This window comes from Bos mutus, chromosome 10, assembly GCF_027580195.1.
Source record: "Bos mutus isolate GX-2022 chromosome 10, NWIPB_WYAK_1.1, whole genome shotgun sequence".
NCBI lineage: Eukaryota > Metazoa > Chordata > Mammalia > Artiodactyla > Bovidae > Bos > Bos mutus.
The window spans coordinates 38,010,815-38,028,736 of NC_091626.1; the positions used below are offsets into that span (position 1 = coordinate 38,010,815).

Here is a 17,922-nt window from a genome sequence, read left to right on the forward strand (position 1 = left end):
CAATGTATTTCTCCTAAGATACGATGATATTAAACCAATCAAAATCCTTAAATTCTTTAATTATTATGAATGTTTATGACATGTCTAGCTTCCCTGGTAGCTCTCCTGCAATGCAGGAGACCCCAGTTCCATTTCTGGGTCAGGAAGATCTGCTGGAGAAGGGATAGGCTACCCACTCCAGTATTCTTGGGCTTCCCTGGTGGCTGAGCTGATAAAGAATCTGCCTGCAATGTGGGAGACCTGGGTTTGATCCCTGGGTTGGGAAGAGTCCCCTGGAGAAGGGAGCGGCTACCCACTTCAACAGTATTCTGGCCTGGAGAATTCCATGGACTGTATAGACCATGGGGTCACAAAGAGTTGGACACAACTGAGCAACTTTCACTACTTTCATGACATGTCTAAACATTATTTTAATTTCATCTACAGCGATATACTATAAAATACTGTAAGAATGTTTCCTGTGAGTGAAAATATAGCATCATTTCAGACACTGCTACTAGACAAAGTAAAACATACCCCGAAGCCCTATTCACAAATATAAGCAACACATAAAGGAAAAGTACATGACTACTGTGTCAGTACCATTTTGTAAGTTATGTTATTGCCGAATAGAATTTTAAAATTTATGCCATATATTTTGTTGGGTCTTACCTAAAAGTACTGCCATAGGAATCAGATGACCTTCCAGTGTACCTGAAAAAGTAGGCATTTCCCGGCTTGGGCTGAACAAATACTGCTGATCACCAGGAGACAGTGTAGTAATAGAATGTTGCAACTTAGAATCCACCTTTGTAGGTTTCCTGGCAGAAAAATCTGTTTGTGTTCTTATAGACTTTACTTTAGTGCCTATAATAATCATCAATGGCAGATATTTAAAAATATTGTTTGAACATCTACAAATATAGCAACTCTTCTTCACAGAAAGATCTCACTCTATGTAACAAGGTTACAAGACCCCAAAATACAAGTAACATATATATCAAGGAGTGACAAACTTTTTCTTAAGTGGCCAGATAGGATATATTTTAGCCTCCTGGCCCATGTGGTCTCAGTGGCAACATCTCAATTCTGCTATTGTAGCATGAAAGCACTCATAGACAAATACATAAATGAATGTGTCCCTATGTTCCAACAGAGTTTATGTATAAAAACAGGCATGTAGCCTGCAGGTTGTGGTTTTTCAATCTCTGAATAGATGCAACAACCTGTGCAAATAATATGATAGAAAAGATACAATGACTACAGGAATTCCCTATTAAGACTCTGGGCTTCCAATGCAGGAAACCTGGTTCAATCCCTGGTCAGGAACTAAGATCCCACATGCTGCATAGTGCAACCAAAAAATAAAGACAAAAAGTTAAAAAAAAAAGAAAAAGCAAAGAAATGATATAATGACTACAAAAAAGTGTTGATTACGATTTGAAAGAATATTCAGCATGTATTACTTAACTCATTTACATTTTTTCCAATAGGTGTAAAAAAGTTAAAGTTCAGTTTTGGAATTGAAAATTTTTTTCATCCTCTCATTATTCTGAATAACCAGACTTTATCCTTGGAAATAATGTAAAGATAATCAAATTCTATACTTATTAAAACCTTGCAAAAGTTAAGTAAACGTGTAAAGGAAAAGAAACTAAAATCTTTTCTAAATTGATACCTGACATTACTACATTTTTAGTTTTAATATATGAGTAGTTTTATAAATCTGGACTTGTAAATATAGTTTTATGATCCCAGGAAGAAAAATTTTAGTACTACACCTATAATTTTTTTATCGCCTTCTCAAATATTCATTCATTCAACTGAATGAATGTTTTTCTTACAAGTTTATTTAAAATATATTCTCTCAGCATTTAAAATGTGTTTGCCATCATTCTAGACAAAGGGAATACAAGTATTGAATAAACCAACTGTACTCATGTAGCTTATAACTTCTTAAGGAAAAAAATTGATAAAAAATACAACATCAGAGGGTGAAAACTGCTATGAAGAGCAATATGCAGAGGAAGGGAATAGAGAGGGTTAGGTGATGATATTTTGGATGAGATGGTCAACATAGACCTCTGAGCTAACAGCTAAGAACAGAGATTGAAAGAACTCAGAGTGAGCCATGCAAGGGCCTATGGGAAAAGCTCTCCAGGCAGGGGAAATAACAGGTACCAAGGCCCAAACAGGAGGCTGTATCATAGGTTCTCAATCACTTTATCATTAAGAGTTAATTCATACAGTGATTTTTGGATTTGAAAGTATTTTAAAACCTTGGGTCATTTTTTGCAAAAGTTTCCAAATCACAAATATAAGTTAATAGAAAGCTCTAATAAATCAAGGAAACATTAGGGTAAATATCCACAAAGCCTACTAAAATAAAATCTATAAGATTTCTAGATAAACTGACACCCTATATGATCAATTAACTTTTGTAAAGGAAAGGAAAAATAAAGCAACCACCAACTCACAAGATAGGATCAGAAAGGAAAATGAATTGGGATCCACAAGTTACGGCATATTATCAAAGTGGCTTACAGACCGCTAAAGCACAAGCTGAGAAACTTCAAAATGTAACCAAAGTCAACAGACTCAATACTTAACTAAGAGCTATGTTTAAATATACTAGTGAAATGGTATGTGTGAATCAAAACATATAGTGATAAATAAAGATATTTTTATTTGTATATAAACATGATAAAAAATTTTTCACTTCTGCTACTTAAGGATCTTTGAGAACAAACCGAACTTTAAAAGTGCTCATACGCACTTTTATGATAATGTACAGCATACGGCTCATCTTTTTGTCCATAAAGAACATGATAGACCAAGATCTGCAAGAATAGTCTACGTTCCCTATATTATAATTGAAATTGCTTTAAGAGTCATCATCTCATAAATTTTATCATGTTTATCTGAAGATACCATCTAATACTCCCCAATATTTCAAATCTGGTCTATTTTTTCCTACATTCCTGAAAGGAAATATTTCCATCCCTAAGCATGATATAATTTGAATGTATTAATAAATAAATAGCAAAAATTAAACTTTATATATTAAACTGATAACCACAAAAAATGAGGTTTCATACCTTTAACTCGTTCTATTACTTTTGGTCTCTGTGGTCTGGACTTAGGAGATGGAGAATTAAATCTGAGATATGGTCCTTTTTTAAGAGTGCTGCGATGACCCTGATAAACTGGTTTTCCATAGATTTGTAACATATAATCCTTGTCTTGCACCACTGTGGTTGCTTTCAAAAATCCCTAAGTACACAAAGGTATTCAACTCTTCAGCAAAATAGTCATCAAACACTTATCTCATTTTTCTAAAACCTCCTTTTGCCAGCTAGGATACTATATTAAGAATGATCAGATCAGGAAAATCCTTTGTAGTAAATGGCTCTTAAATTCTGGAGACAATTTCCAAACTGTAGTTTTAAAGTTTTCAAAAGCATGAAAATTAAAGACAAAAATCATTTACCCAAGAAACATGAAGATTCTTACACTACTAAGCATATTTTCAGTACCAAAAAGAAAGTTTAAACACATTTTACATCTGAAAGTAGTAACTTTCAAGTACAGTAAAATGACACAAACCAAGTCTTTAAATAATTTTCTACATTTCTGATCCCACCTTCAATCATAATGTAAATGCCACAGAAAAGTAGCATTTATTGAATATCTGCTAAGCACCAAGCACTGAATTAATTAGATGCTTTATTAATCTGCCCAACAATCCATGTTTGGCATTAACAAAGTTACTACTCAGAGCAGCCAAAAAATTCCCTCCATAGCATCTAGTACCTTGCCATGCAATCAATGGGCACTAAACAGACATTTATTAAACTGAAAATTAACCAAACAAAAATACACACATACACATATACACGTGCAAAGATGAAATACAATTTTGAATACCATGAACTAAAAAAATCTAATTTTTGGACTAGATGATTTCTAGATAAATCCAGTATAACTGAAATATTATAAGTATGTCAACTCAAAAGAATGGTGTACTTTGTGCAATAATTTCTACATTACAGATATCAAAACTCTAAATATCAGTAGTTAAAGACGGTTTTCATTTGTATAGCCATTCATATTTTTAAAATATTTTCACAGTCATTTCATTATTTATATCTTTAATAATTATGCAACATTTACATCACAAAATCAGATTAGGATCTTACTTCTTTTCTCTCTTTCTGTAAGCTTGAAGCAGCCATGCTCCTTATAGGTGGATTTCGAAGATGATCCTCTTTTTGTTTTTGAGAATGTTTTCTTAGAATTATAGAGTTGTTTACAGTTTTATCTTGTGTGTTGGTTTTAATATATTTATTCATGTTGTGAGGTCTCTTGTTCCTTTCATTCTTCTGATCAAATCTCTTTTGTTCATAATCTTTTCTTGTCAGTTCATCCTTAACATAACCAAAATTAAAATTACTTAAAATCTATCCAAGTAGTAACACTTCACATCCAAAGTTGTTGTTGTTTAGCTGCTAAGTTGTATCTGACTCTTTAGCAACCCCATGGACTGTAGCCTGCCAGGCTCCTCTGTCATGGTATTTCCCAGGCAAGAATACTGGAGCAGGTTGTCATTTCCTTCTCCAGGGGAGCTCCCTGACCCAGGGATCAAATCCATGACTCCTGTGTCCCCAGCACTGGCAGGTGGATTCTTTACTGCTGAGGCACCATGGAAGCCCATTTTTTCCTACTGTTACAAGAAATATGATTTAGCAGTTTTAAAAGCTTTATAAATAAATGATATTGGTTCACATATGAATAAAAATTCTTTTTAGAATAAACAAAAAAAAATTTAAAAGACTATTATTTTATGGAGCAGAGGAATGAGAAACAGTAGATGATCTTCAGGGATAAGAGGGCAATTTTTCATCATAGAGGTTTTTATACTTTTTGATGTTTAAACCATATGAATATAGTAACTTCAAAAATTAAATTAAAAAAAAAGTTTTCAAAAAGTAAAAATTTTGTAATAAAGCTCTGAGATATTTATAAAGTAGAAGTTACTTGAAGGTTTAAAGAAGCATATTTTGCATGAAATGTACTGTTACAGAGTTACATATATTGCTAGTCATCTGAAGAACCAGAGGTGAACTCCAAGTCTTTTGACCCTTAGGTCAATTTTTTTTCTGGTGCATCACATAGCAGCTAATATAAACTCTGTAACTGTATTTAGAGATACATATTCTTAAAACAACAGTGTTTAAAAGTGTATTTTAGAGAGCTCCCTGGTGGTCCAGTGGTTAGGACTCTATGCTTTCACTGTCAAGGGCCCAGATTCAAACCCTGGTCAAGAAAGTAAGATCCCAAAACAGACAACAAACAACGCAACACACACACATACAACCTCCCCACCCCCTCAAAAAAAGTGTATTTTAGTGTTTAATGCTATGGAAACCAAACTAACACTTCACCCTGCTGCAACTGAGTAAGCATATACACATATCTTACAGTCAGGAAAAAAACACTTTGCACCTACAGGTAAAAATGAGTTAACTTGTCTAGTTTTGCTTAAAAATACATAAAATATTGAGAAACTTCCTTTAAATTACTGACCACCTAATAAAAAAAACTCTCCTGAATTTTTGCAATACTCATGTCTGTAGATACACCATAAGATGTGTGGAAGTGAGAAAGTGGCAATTTTTCCATCTGGAACTGACTTCTCTAAACACAGTAACCTTAGAGATTTTTGTGGAGTATTCTCCTTTTAAGTAACTTTGATGCTTTTACTTTGGTAAGCCAATGCTTCTAAATCTGCTGTCTTCTTAAGTATACTTTTTTACGTCTACTTTCTTTTCCAAATGCTTTTGCTAAATTTTCTTTGAAATCACTCATATTTTAGTAGTTATCTACAATTTTCCAGTTAACAGCCATAATACAATTTATGAGACAAAGCACATGATGAATAAAATGGACCTTATTACTAATAAGTACAATGGGTGATAGAGTGAAATTAAGACTTATAAGTGGACTTATAAGGAATATTTTGAGAATAGCTATGATACTTATAAATTGGAATCAATGGTATCTCTTAAGAATTCACTTAATTCTTTTCAATACCTACTTGAATTTCTGCAGAAATGGTTTTAATCCAGTCATCTACAGTCTTTTTGATCCGAATCTTCTCTGATATCTCCCTACAAAAGAGAAAAAAGAATTTTTTTAGATTAACATTAAAGGTCCTAAGAACAGATCTCCTATCTAGCTTTGAATCTATTGTGTGGCCCAATAGCCTTCATCTGAAAAGGAAAAGCCAATGTTATTAGTTTCATCAAATGTTTCAAGGATGCCTGCAAAGCATATGTAGATTCCAGTAAATTCGTATGAAAAAGAGAAAAAAAAAATTAAAGAGAAAATTAACACCTGTGAAAAATAATAGCAGCATGTGTATAACCAAATTCCAACTTTATAATAAGCCCACACTATCAAAGGCAATGAAGAATCTTTTCTAAACATCAAAACACATTAAAGCAAAAGGAAGTGCTTAGAAAAAAAAAGAGAGACTGTAAACTGGCAGTTTCATAAAAAACCTTGGGATGCCAACATCCTGTCCTACCTGTTGTTAGATAGAGCATTGATAAATGAATACATGGCAGCTCCATCCTTTGCACGAATTATAGCTTCCAGATTTTCTTCAAGTACTTTTTTATTATTTTGTACTCCTCTTAAAATCTTCTCAGCATCTTTCAATACAGATCTTGTATTTGTTATTTGAAGCTTAACGGAATTCTGTGGAAGATCTGCAAGCCCTGACATCTGAGATTCTTTCAACTTAAAAGAAAAAAGGCAAGAATATCAATATGTAAAACTTATATTCATATTTTAATCCACATAAGAGCTGTTAGTATAGTTTGGGGCATATACCACACCAGTCTAAGGAATGAATTTGTCAAATTGAAGAGCTATAAAAGAATACTCGGCAACTAAAGTTTCTTTCCATTTAGATGTATACTGTGAATGTTCAGTGGCATGGAGCTGGGAAGCCCATAGTAGTTCAGTGGCCTATAAAAGCTCTATCTGCTGAAGAAAGCTAAACAAATTAAGAGTACCTTGGCTCTGGGTAGCCAGGGCAGACAATGTGAACTGGATAAACAAAGGCCATTCGCATTCCCCTTCCGCCTTCCTTCCTCTCCAACAGAAGCTTGAGAGTGACAGCTGGCCACGTGGCTCACTCTCAGCCAAGGAGTAAGAAGTAGAAATCACCTGAAGAGGGCTTTTGGAAAAGTTTTGTAAGGGAAACAAGTTGGGCTCACATGTCTTTCAGTGCTCTTCATCCTCCTCCTGCTTTGTCTTGGTAACTTTATTTCTTCATAATTTTTACCTTTGCTCATCATTAATTTCAAGACTGTTCACACTTTACCTGGAGTATGCTATTCGTTTCTTTCCTCTTTTGATCAAGTTCATGAATATCATCAGACTTCTGCACAGTCACTTTAGCTGTTCCTAGTTCTTCACAGGAAGGAAATCTTTGAGTGGCTATAGTATCAAGGCTGAAAAAGATTTCAAAGTAAAGTTTTCTAAATTGCCATAAATTCAGTAAACATTTGATGATATAAATCTTTGAAACATTCTTAGTTATATGAATTCTAAATGGGTCCTATTAAAATTGTACAAAGAATCAGTCAATTATGTGGTTAAACATACAAAACACAAAAATTGCAAGGAACAAAATTACTCTGACCAGATTGGTTTAAGAATAGTAGGAAAAGAGCAGAAAATGGTTTTGCTTTGAAGAAACTAATGTGCAGAAGCACTTCTAGAATGGTAGAGTAATAACCTCTAAAAATCTACTCCTGAATAAAAGCAAACAAAACACTAGCTGCTGCTGCTGCTGCTAAGTCGCTTCAGTCGTGTTCGACTCTGTGCGACCCCATAGACGGCAGCCCACCAGGCTCCCCTGTCCCTGGGATTCTCCAGGAAAGAACACTGGAAAAACCAGCAAAAATGGTCAAATCAGCTTTTTCAAAATGGTGGAAATTAAACAAAAGCTTGTAGGAACACTTACTTAACAAAAATGACTGACAAGAACAGCAAACTCTAAGATACTTTAAATTGCTCAATTCCCAGAGGCCTTTCCCCAACTCTGAGTAGCTTTGAAAATCAACAGCCTCATCATCACTGTAGCTGTGAAAACCGACAGCCTCACAGCCACTAAAAGGGTGGAAAAAGTGTGGAGCTCCTCAAAAAAGTCATATTCACAAGGTTTCTCCTTAAATCTGACTCAGTGAGAAATCCCATCCCAGGGTCATTTTTTTAAAACGGTGGCAACTGCTTAACATCTTAGCTGCCTGAGGGACTCATACCAGTTGAGGCAAACAGGAGGGTGGACAATAAGCAAAAACTGGGGAAGGAGATGTCCACGATGGAGTTGTTTGTTTTTTTAATTTCTGGCCACACCCCGTGGCATGTGGAACCTTAGTTCCCTGACCAGAGGTCCAAGCCACAGCCCCTGCACTGGAAGGTGGAGTCTTAACCACTGAACTGCCCGGCAAGTCCCCACGGTGGAGTCTGAAAAGCTCCAAAACACTACTAGGGCTCTAGAAGGTCACATGCATGTACAGGGCTCTATGCATGCACAAGAATGACCTAAGAAGGGCATAATCTTTCACATCTGGCTGACCATGAACTCTTTACGAGTAGGAAGTTAGGATTAAGATAGGCTTACAAACGGCTGGAGCACTGAAGGTGTTCCCCAGCGTATATACACACACACACACACACACACACACACACAGCCCCTCGGCAAAGATAGCGAGACTTACTCATTCAAAATAGTTAAGGAAATCTTCCAATCATTAGCTAACTTAACTAACCAAATGGAGATTTGCTACACATAAGAAAGAATAAAAATAACAGAATTAGTCCAGGAAAATCATTAAACAGCAACAATAAGAACAACAACAACCAGCAATAACAACAAACCCTGGTGGAGGGTGGGAGTTGATGGAAGAATCTAATTTCCAGAACTGGACCATTAAATTATTTTAAATGTCTAATTTTCAACAAAAAGTTGTAAGATACAAAGAAATAGGAAATATAGCTCAGACACAGGAAAAAGAATATCAGTAGAAACTATCCTTGAAGAACCCTAAATATTGGACTTAACTAGAGAAAGTCCATAAATCAGCACCTATAATTAGAGAAAAGTATCAGTCCCTGGGTTGGGAAGATCTCCTGGAGGACAGCATGGCAACCCACTCCAGTACTCTTACCTGAGAAATCCCCTGGATAAAGGAGCCTGGCAGGCTACAGTCCATGAGGTTGCAAAGAGTCAGACACAACTGAGCAACTAACACTTTCAGTTTTCAAAAGAATGAAAGGACTGATGCTGAAGTTGAAGCTCCAATACTTTAGCCACCTGATGCAAAGAGCCAACTCACGGGAAAAGACCCTCATGCTGGGAAAGACTGAAGGCAAAAGGAGAAGGAGGGTGGCAGAGGATGAGATGGTTAGATACACTGACTCAATGGACAAATATGAGCCAACTCCAGGAGATAGTGAAGGACAGCGGAGCCTGGTGTCCAGGAGTCCATGGGGTTGCAATAAGTCAGACATGACTTAGAGACTGAACAACAACAACAAAAATAATAATGAAGTCTTGGGAATTCCCTGGTGGTCCAGTGGTTAGGACTCCATGCTTTCACCACTCCATACTTTCCAGTGGTTAGCACTCCATGCTGAGGACCTGGGTTCAATCTCTGGTCAGGGAACTAAGATCCTACAAGCCATGGAGCAAGATCAAAATAAATAAATAAATAAGAATGAAGTCTCATCAAACAATACCAAAAAAGTTGAAAACTACTGGACTTCTGTGGCAGTACAGTGGATAAGAATCTGCCTACCACTGTGGGGGACATGAGTTCCATTCCTGGTCTGGGAAAATTCCATATGCCGTGAAGCAACTAAAGCTCATGCACTACAACCACTGAGCCCATGCGCCATAGAGCCCACGTGCCATACAGCCCACGTGCCACAACTACGGAGCCCACACACCTAGAGACCACCCTCTGCAATAAGAGAAGACACAATGAGAAGCCTGTGTGCTGCAACAAAGAGTAGGCCCCACTTACCACAACCAGAGAAAGCCCACGAGCAGCAACAAAGACCCAGTGCAACCAAAAATAAATAAATAAATAATTAAAAAAAAAAAAAAAGCTATTTTTAAAAAAAGAAATTCTGGAGTTGAAAAATATAGCAACTGAAATGTAAAATTCGCCTGATAGGCTAAACTGCATATTCAAATTGGTAAGAGAAAGAATCAGCAAATTTAAAGATAGGTTAATTGAGATTATCCAGTGAGAGGAATGGGTTCCCAGGTAGTGCTAGTGGTAAGGAATCTGCCTGACAATGCAGGAGATGCAAGCGACTTGGGTTTGATCTCTGTGTCGGAAAGATGCCCTGGAGTAGGAAATGGCAACCCACTTCACTATTCTTGCCTGGAAAATTCCATGGACAGAGGAGCCTGGTGGGCTATAGTCTATGGGGCCGCAAAGAGTTGGGCGTGACTGAGCGACTGAGCACAGTTTGAAGAACAGAGCAAAAAAAGAATGAGAAAAACTAAAATCCTTAAGACCTGTCAGATACCATCAAGCATACCAACAGACAACATAGCCTAAGGAGAAAAAAAAAGGTTATGTGTACTATTGAACTGTGTAAAAAAATAACGGCCAAAAAATTCCCCAACATGAATGTTAATTCACTCATCCAAGAAGATCAACACAATTTTAGGAGGATGAACTCAAAAAGATCCACATTTAGACATACCAAACTGTCAAAAGCCTAAGACAAAGAGAGAATCCTTAAAGATAAAAGTGATTAATTATATACAAAGTATTCTTAGTAAGATTAATAGTATATTTCGCATCAGAAGTCATGAAATCTAGAAGGTAGTAAAATGATACATTCAAAGCAGTAAAAGGACAAGAGTATCTACCAAAGATTCTGCATCCAGTAAAACTATGCTTCAAAGATAGAAATTATGACATTTCCAGATAAATAAAACTGAGAGCATTCATCACTAGCAGACCTACCCTATAGTAAATACTAAAAAGAGTCCTTTAGGGTGAAATAAAAGGACATTATGCACTAACTCAAATCCACACGAAATAAAGAGTATGGGTGAAAGTTAACTGTATAGGTAAATATAAAAGACAGTATTAAATTATTTGTTTATAACTCTCTCCTTCTATCTGATATAAAAGACAACTCTGTAAAACAGTAATTATCAAGCTGCAGAGACAAGCTTATAATGTATAAAGACACAATTTGTATGATAATAATGGCAGAAAGAGGAGGGAGTCAATCTATATTGCAGTAAAGTTTCTGAATCCTATAGAAATTAAACTGGTATTAATCCGAACTAGATTGTTTTAAATTAAGATGTTAATTGTAGTTCCTAGGGCAACTACTGAGAAAATAACTTAGAAAAAAAAAAAAAAGCAATAAGGGAATTAAAATGTTATACTAGAAAATATCTATTTAATGTTAAAAAAAAAAAAAGACACTATGGAGGAATAGTGGAATAAAAAAAAGACCTAAGACATATAAAAACATATAACAACATGACAGACATAAATCTTACTTTATCAGCAATTACACTACTGGTAACAGACTAAAATTGTACAATATCTCCTTATGAGATTACACAAAATGTAGCTTGTTTAGTTTTTGTTACTGTAGTTTTCATGACATTCAAGAAAAATTTATATTGGCTGACTATACCTTGACTTTTACTACTTACTTGACTTTTTATAATGTAAAGTTTCAAACACAAAAGTAGAAAGAGTAGTATAATGACCTCTATATACCCCTATTTACCTACATCAATAACTAACTCATGGCTGTCTTCATTTCATTTATACTTCCAACCTGGTTTTCCCCACCCTGCAATGGATTATTATTGAAGCAAATCCCAGATATCATTTAATCAGAAATGAATAGTAAATAATTTACATTTTGAAAAAATTAGATGTATTCATTTGGTGGCTTAGATGGTAAAGAATCTGCCTACAGTGCAGGAGACCTGGGTTCAAACCCTGGGTTGGAAAGATTCCCTAAAGAAGGCAAAGGCTACCCACGCCAGCCAGCATTCTGGCCTGGAGAATCTCCATGGACAGAAGAAACTAGCAGGCTGCAGTCCATGGGGTCACAAAGAGTCAGACACGACTGAGCAACTAAACACACACATTGTATAATTACAGAAAAGAGGAAAGATATATTAGCAGAAAAAAATGGTAACTAAACCTAAGACAATTTTTAAAAGCAATCTTATAAATCCATTAAAATTCCTGAAAAAATTTTAGAAATATTAAAAAAAAAATTCTGTTCAATTTAGTTTGTATTCCAATCTCATTTTTACCTGTTTCTCCTCTCAGGATTCCATCCCATTTTTGACCTAGCTAGTGAGGTTTTGTCTGAAGATTCACTTATTCTTGTCAAAGAATCATGGTTATTCAGAATTTGCTCCAAGAATCCTACACTTCCTACAATACAAGAAATATAGTATCATTTTTCAAGTACTAATTCATTTCTCTTTTATATAATAGCTCACACATATTTGTACTAAATTAGTTTCACATGGTAATGATCTACTCATTTCACTCTACAAGGTAGACTACATATACATCAAAAACTAAATATTTATAACTCACAGAAACTATACTTGTAAAAGTTTAGGCCTGAATTAATTTCCATTACAGAAGAAAAAAGAGTATGATTGAGAAGTAACATCATGGGAAAGCCCTGTATACAGAAATATTTTTATAAACAGTAAAAGGGAGATTTAACAGTTTCTTTAACTAGTATTGGTTGAATCTTTCTTTTAGCCTCATCTTTAATGAGACTACTTATCAATTTTTTTGGGTGGTTAAGGTTGGTTTACTTAATAAAGATTATATTTTTTAAATTACTTAAGAGTCTTTAAATATGTCCAGGACAAGATTGAATACATTTATATAATTCCAAAAACGATAGCTTATACTTAACATTTCTGCTTACTTTTACTATAATACTATAAGGATCTAAAACAAATTATTATTTCTTGTCACTTATAAAGGTTATTAGCATTTTTCTAACTGAACATAATAAATGTTAATTTCTTAGTTTTATTATTCAAACTCACACTTAAAAATAATATAAGTAAACATGATAATCAGCTTACTTTCAACAATGCATTATTTTTTATTTATTAATAACATTCTTCATTAAAGGTTTACATAATAACTTGCAGAAGATAGAATAATTAGAAAGGTTTATCTCCAACTCCTTCTACAGAGAATCAAAAGAAGCTTAATTTGCCTGGTATCACTTAAAGAAAAATATTAAGAACTGAGGTCCCACTTCAGTTTATTTGCTGTTTTTTTTTTAAGTCACTCAGTTGTGTCCGACTCGCTAAGACCCCATGGACTGTCGCCTACCAGTCTCCTCTGTTCATAGGATTTCCCAGGCAAGAATACTGGAGTGGGTTAGGGTTACTCTTTCCTTCTCTAGTGGATCTTCCTGACCCAGGAATTAAATTCTTGTCTCCAGCCTGGCAGGCAGATTCTTTACCACTGAGCCATCTGGGAAGTCCACATGAGGGAATTATAAATCCTAAATGTGGAAATCTGTTCCTAACTTGAGATAGGTCTAACAAAAGTTGTTGCTTTTGTTGTTTAATCGCTTAGACGTGTTCAATTCTTTTGCAACCCCATGGACTACAGGCCACCAGGCTCCTCTGTCCATGGGATTTCCCAGACAAGAATACTGGAGTGGGTTGCCATTTCCTTCTCCAGGGGCTCTTCCTGACCCAGATAGCAAACCTATGTCTCCTACATTGGCAGGCTGACTTCCTGGTAAAGAATCTGCTTGCCAACACAGCAGACACCAGAGATGCAGGTTCAATCCCTGGGTCGGGAAGATCCCTGGAGTAGGAAATGGCAACCCTACTCAAGTAATCTGCCTGGAAAATTCCATGAACAGAGAAGCCTGGTGGGCTACAGTCCATGGGGTTGCAAAGTGTTGGACACGACCGAGCACAGCACGGTGACAGAGTCACCAGGAAAGCCCCTAATAAAAGTAGTGTGTGCTAATCATAATTGCTTTATTACCTGCATGACATGAAAGCTCCATATTTTCTTTTTCTTCTATAGGATTTTCCCTCTTTGATATTTTATCATCCTTTGAAACAGGAACAGGAGCAAATCTGCGAGGTGCTGGTGTCTCCAACGGAGATCTCTGTTTATCAAAACTTCTATCTTCAACCTCTCTTGAAGGTGCTTCAACAGAAAATTAAGAAAATAATAAATTTAACTTACTTTTAAAAAAAATTTAAATTATAACATTACTCTTCCCCATGTTTTAAAAATAAAACCAAAATTCTATAGGATACTCAAGTTATTAACAAATATATAGAAATAACTTCATCCTCACTAGAAATCAAAATATAAACTATAAATACTTTATACTTAAACCTAATAAGAAAAAAATATGACAATATTCAGTGCTATTTAAGTTGTGATGAAAATGGCAAAGCCAGACACTGCTCATGGCAATGAAAACTGAGAAGGCCATCTGGTACTAAGTACTAAGTACGTGTGCTTAGTTGTTCAGTCGTGTCTGACTCTTTGTGACTCCATAGACTGTAGCCTGCCAGGCTCCTCTGTCCACGGGATTCTCCAGGCAAGAATACTGGAGCGGGTTGCCATGCCCTCCTCCAGGGGATCTTCCCAACCCAGGGATTGACCCAGGTCTCCCACATTGCAGGCAGATTCTGTACTAGCTGAGCCACCAGGGAAGCCCAGTACTAAGTATAGCAAGTCTTAAAATTTTTATACACTTGGATCTAGAGATCCCACTTTAGTGAGCACAAAACACATTGTTGCTATTGTTCAGCTGACCCAGGGGTCCAACACTTGTCTCTTCACTGGTAGGTGACTCTTTACCACTGAGCCATCCTTTACCACTGAGCCACCAGGAAAGCCCACAAACTGACAACTATAAACAGTGAGCAGGGAAACCTGAGTTCCTGCTGCAGCTCTGACACTCCCAACTCTCAAGCCAGGTGACCTAGAGCAGACAGTCATAAACTTTCTTTCTTCATTTTCCTCCCTTTACAACTTAAAAAATGACTCACATTACTTCACAGAAGTTTAAGATCCACACATTTGTGGGAGACATAAAGCAACTTGCAAGTATCAGTTCAGTTCAATCGCTCAGTCGTGTCCGACTCTTTGCGACCCCATGAATCGCAGCACGCCAAGCCTCCCTGTCCATCACCATCTCCCAGAGTTCACACAAACTCACATCCATTGAGCCGGTGATGCCATCCAGCCATCTCATCCTCTGTTGTCCCTTCTTCCTCCTGCCCCCAATCCCTCCCAGCATCAGAGTCTTTTCCAATGAGTCAACTCTTCGCATTAGGTGGCCAAAGTACTGAAGTTTCAACTTTAGCATCATTCCTTCCAAAGAACACCCAGGGCTGATCTCCATTAGAATGGACTGGTTGGATCTCCTTGCAGTCCAAGGGACTCTCAAGAGTCTTCTACAACACCACAGTTCAAAAGCATCAATTCTTCGGCGCTTAGCTTTCTTCACAGTCCAACTCTCACATCCATATATGACCACCATAGCCTTGACTAGACAGACCTTTGTTGGCAAAGTAATGTCTCTGCTTTTGAATATGTTATCTAGGTTGGTCATAACTTTTCTTCCAAGGAGTAAGCGTCTTTTAATTTCATGGCTGCAGTCACCATCTGCAGTGATTTTGGAGCCAAAAAAAATAAAGTCAGCCACTGTTTCCCCATCTATTTCCCATGAAGTGATGGGAACAGATGCCATGATCTTCGTTTTCTGAATGTTGAGCTTTAAGCCAACTTTTTCACTCTCCACTTTCACTTTCATCAAGAGGCTTTTTAGTTCCTCTTCACTTTCTGCCATAAGGGTGGTGTCATCTGCATATCTGAGGTTATTGATATTTCTCCTGGCAATATTGATTCTAGCTTGTGCTTCTTCCAGCCCAGTGTTTCTCATGAAGTACTCTGCATATAAGTTAAACAAGCAGGGTGACAATATACAGCCTTGATGTACTCCTTTTCCTATTTGGAACCAGTCTGTTGTTCCATGTCCAGTTCTAACTGTTGTTTCTTGACCTGCATATAAGTTTCTCAAGAGGCAGGTCAGGTGGTCTGGTATTCCCATCTCTTTCAAATTTTCTACAGTTTATTGTGATCCACACAGTAAAAGGCTTTGGCATAGTCAATAAAGCAGAAATAGATGTTTTTCTGGAACTCTCTTGCTTTTTCCATGATCCAGCGGATGTTAGCAATTTGATCTCTGGTTCCTCTGCCTTTTCTAAAACCAGCTTGAACATCTGGAAGTTCACAGCTCACGTATTGCTGAAGCCTGGCTTGGAGAATTTTGAGCATTACTTTACTAGCATGTGAGTGCAACTGTGTAAGTATAAGGAGCCTTTAATATGTCTGTAATGTAACAATGTCCTAACAAATCAAATGTCAGGAATAATGTACTACATGGATCTTATATATCACTAAAGGGATAGGCTCTTGATTTTCATCAGTTCATTATTCAAATATCAGTAACTTTGAGATACATTTTTTGGTAAGAGTTTAAATTCCAAAGGTTTAACACAAATAAGTTGTGTATTCCTTTGTTATTATAAACAGATTTTTAAAATTTCATTAAAATAGACTTGTATTACGCCTTGAAAATATTTAGAAATAGTTTATAATTGTACTCAGGTGGTTTCTCCCCTGACAGAATGAAGAAAAACAGTAAATATGCAGTTTGTCAGAGTATTGGTGAACTGCTAACAAGCAGTTTCAATGCTGTGTATATGTGTGTATGTTGGTTGCTCAGTCGTGTATGACTCTTTGTACCCCCAGGACTGTAGCCCTCCAGACTCCTCTGTCCATGAAAATCTCCAGGCAAGAATATTGGAATGGGTTGCCATTTCCTTCTCCAGGGGAGCTTCCCAACCCAGGGATCGAACCCAGGTCTGCTAGATAAGTTAAACTTTTCTAAATTTATGTAGAAATGCTTCTGACAATTTATGAACGTTATTAATTAAAACCATTAAATAGAACATGATCCATAACTTGGCTGAACAATTTTCAAAATAATCTAGAAATTACTTGGCTGAAAAAAATCCCTAATTTTATAAAATTAAGAGTCTCTTATAACCTAGTAAATAAGTTTTCTGCTTACAAACTACAAAAACATTCATAGCTGGCATCTTTTATTCATAGAGAACTACATATTTTTACCTTGTTTGGAAGTAAAGACATTATGTGAAGACAGATTACTGCTACCAAAATTCAAACGGTCTGGTTTCACAGAATACTTTTCCACTGCTCTAGAAGGAGGTACAGTAACAGGCTGAAAGCTACTAGTCTTCAGTGCAGCACTGATGAAATGAGCCTAGAAAACATAAAATAACTTTGTTAAGTTCAAACATCACCTGAAAGAGTTAGATGACAAAATATCTTGAAATTTATAGGAGGACCTGAAGACAATCTATTAGATTTAATAAATAATAACAATATAAACATTACATGCAACTACTCACTGCAGGAGCAATGCTACTGGAAAGACACAGTAACACAAAGACTCGGGTTACGTCTGGCTCTACAGTGTGGCCCTGATCATTTGTTCTAAACCTCAGTTTCTTCCTCTTCTCCTCAGAGCTGGCTCATCAGACACTCCTGATGCCTCAGGAAACACTAAGACACTACTGTCTCCTAGAGACACTCTCTAGGAGAGAACCAGGAGAAAGGGACCCTAGCCCTTGACCTCTACTTAAACCAGAGAATTTAGAACCAAAACATCTCATCTTTTAAATACTGATGATAAGATTTTATTTAAAGGTTTAAAAACCATTGGTAGAAAGCACTAAAATAAAACTGTAGCTTTGTG

The 17,922-nt window shown here is 36.3% G+C and overlaps 1 protein-coding gene across 11 annotated transcripts in view; it reads right to left on the bottom strand.

Moving 5' to 3' along the window:
* The window catches only part of KIAA0586 (KIAA0586 ortholog), a 136,606-nt gene that overhangs the window by 103,253 nt on the left and 15,431 nt on the right, over positions 1–17,922 (bottom strand). For all 11 annotated transcript variants that reach the window (XR_011465639.1, XR_011465637.1, XR_011465636.1 and 8 more), the window contains 9 exons: positions 17,274–17,427; positions 14,100–14,267; positions 12,371–12,494; positions 7,373–7,502; positions 6,569–6,783; positions 6,077–6,149; positions 4,179–4,406; positions 3,078–3,252; positions 652–846 (listed from right to left, as the gene is read on the bottom strand). Coding sequence is in view for 3 of the 11 variants with exons in the window: in XM_070377768.1 (XP_070233869.1) it covers positions 652–846; positions 3,078–3,252; positions 4,179–4,406; positions 6,077–6,149; positions 6,569–6,783; positions 7,373–7,502; positions 12,371–12,494; positions 14,100–14,267; positions 17,274–17,427 (1,462 nt within the window). In the remaining 8 variants the exon portion in view is untranslated. The remainder of the gene's footprint in view (positions 1–651; positions 847–3,077; positions 3,253–4,178; positions 4,407–6,076; positions 6,150–6,568; positions 6,784–7,372; positions 7,503–12,370; positions 12,495–14,099; positions 14,268–17,273; positions 17,428–17,922) is intronic.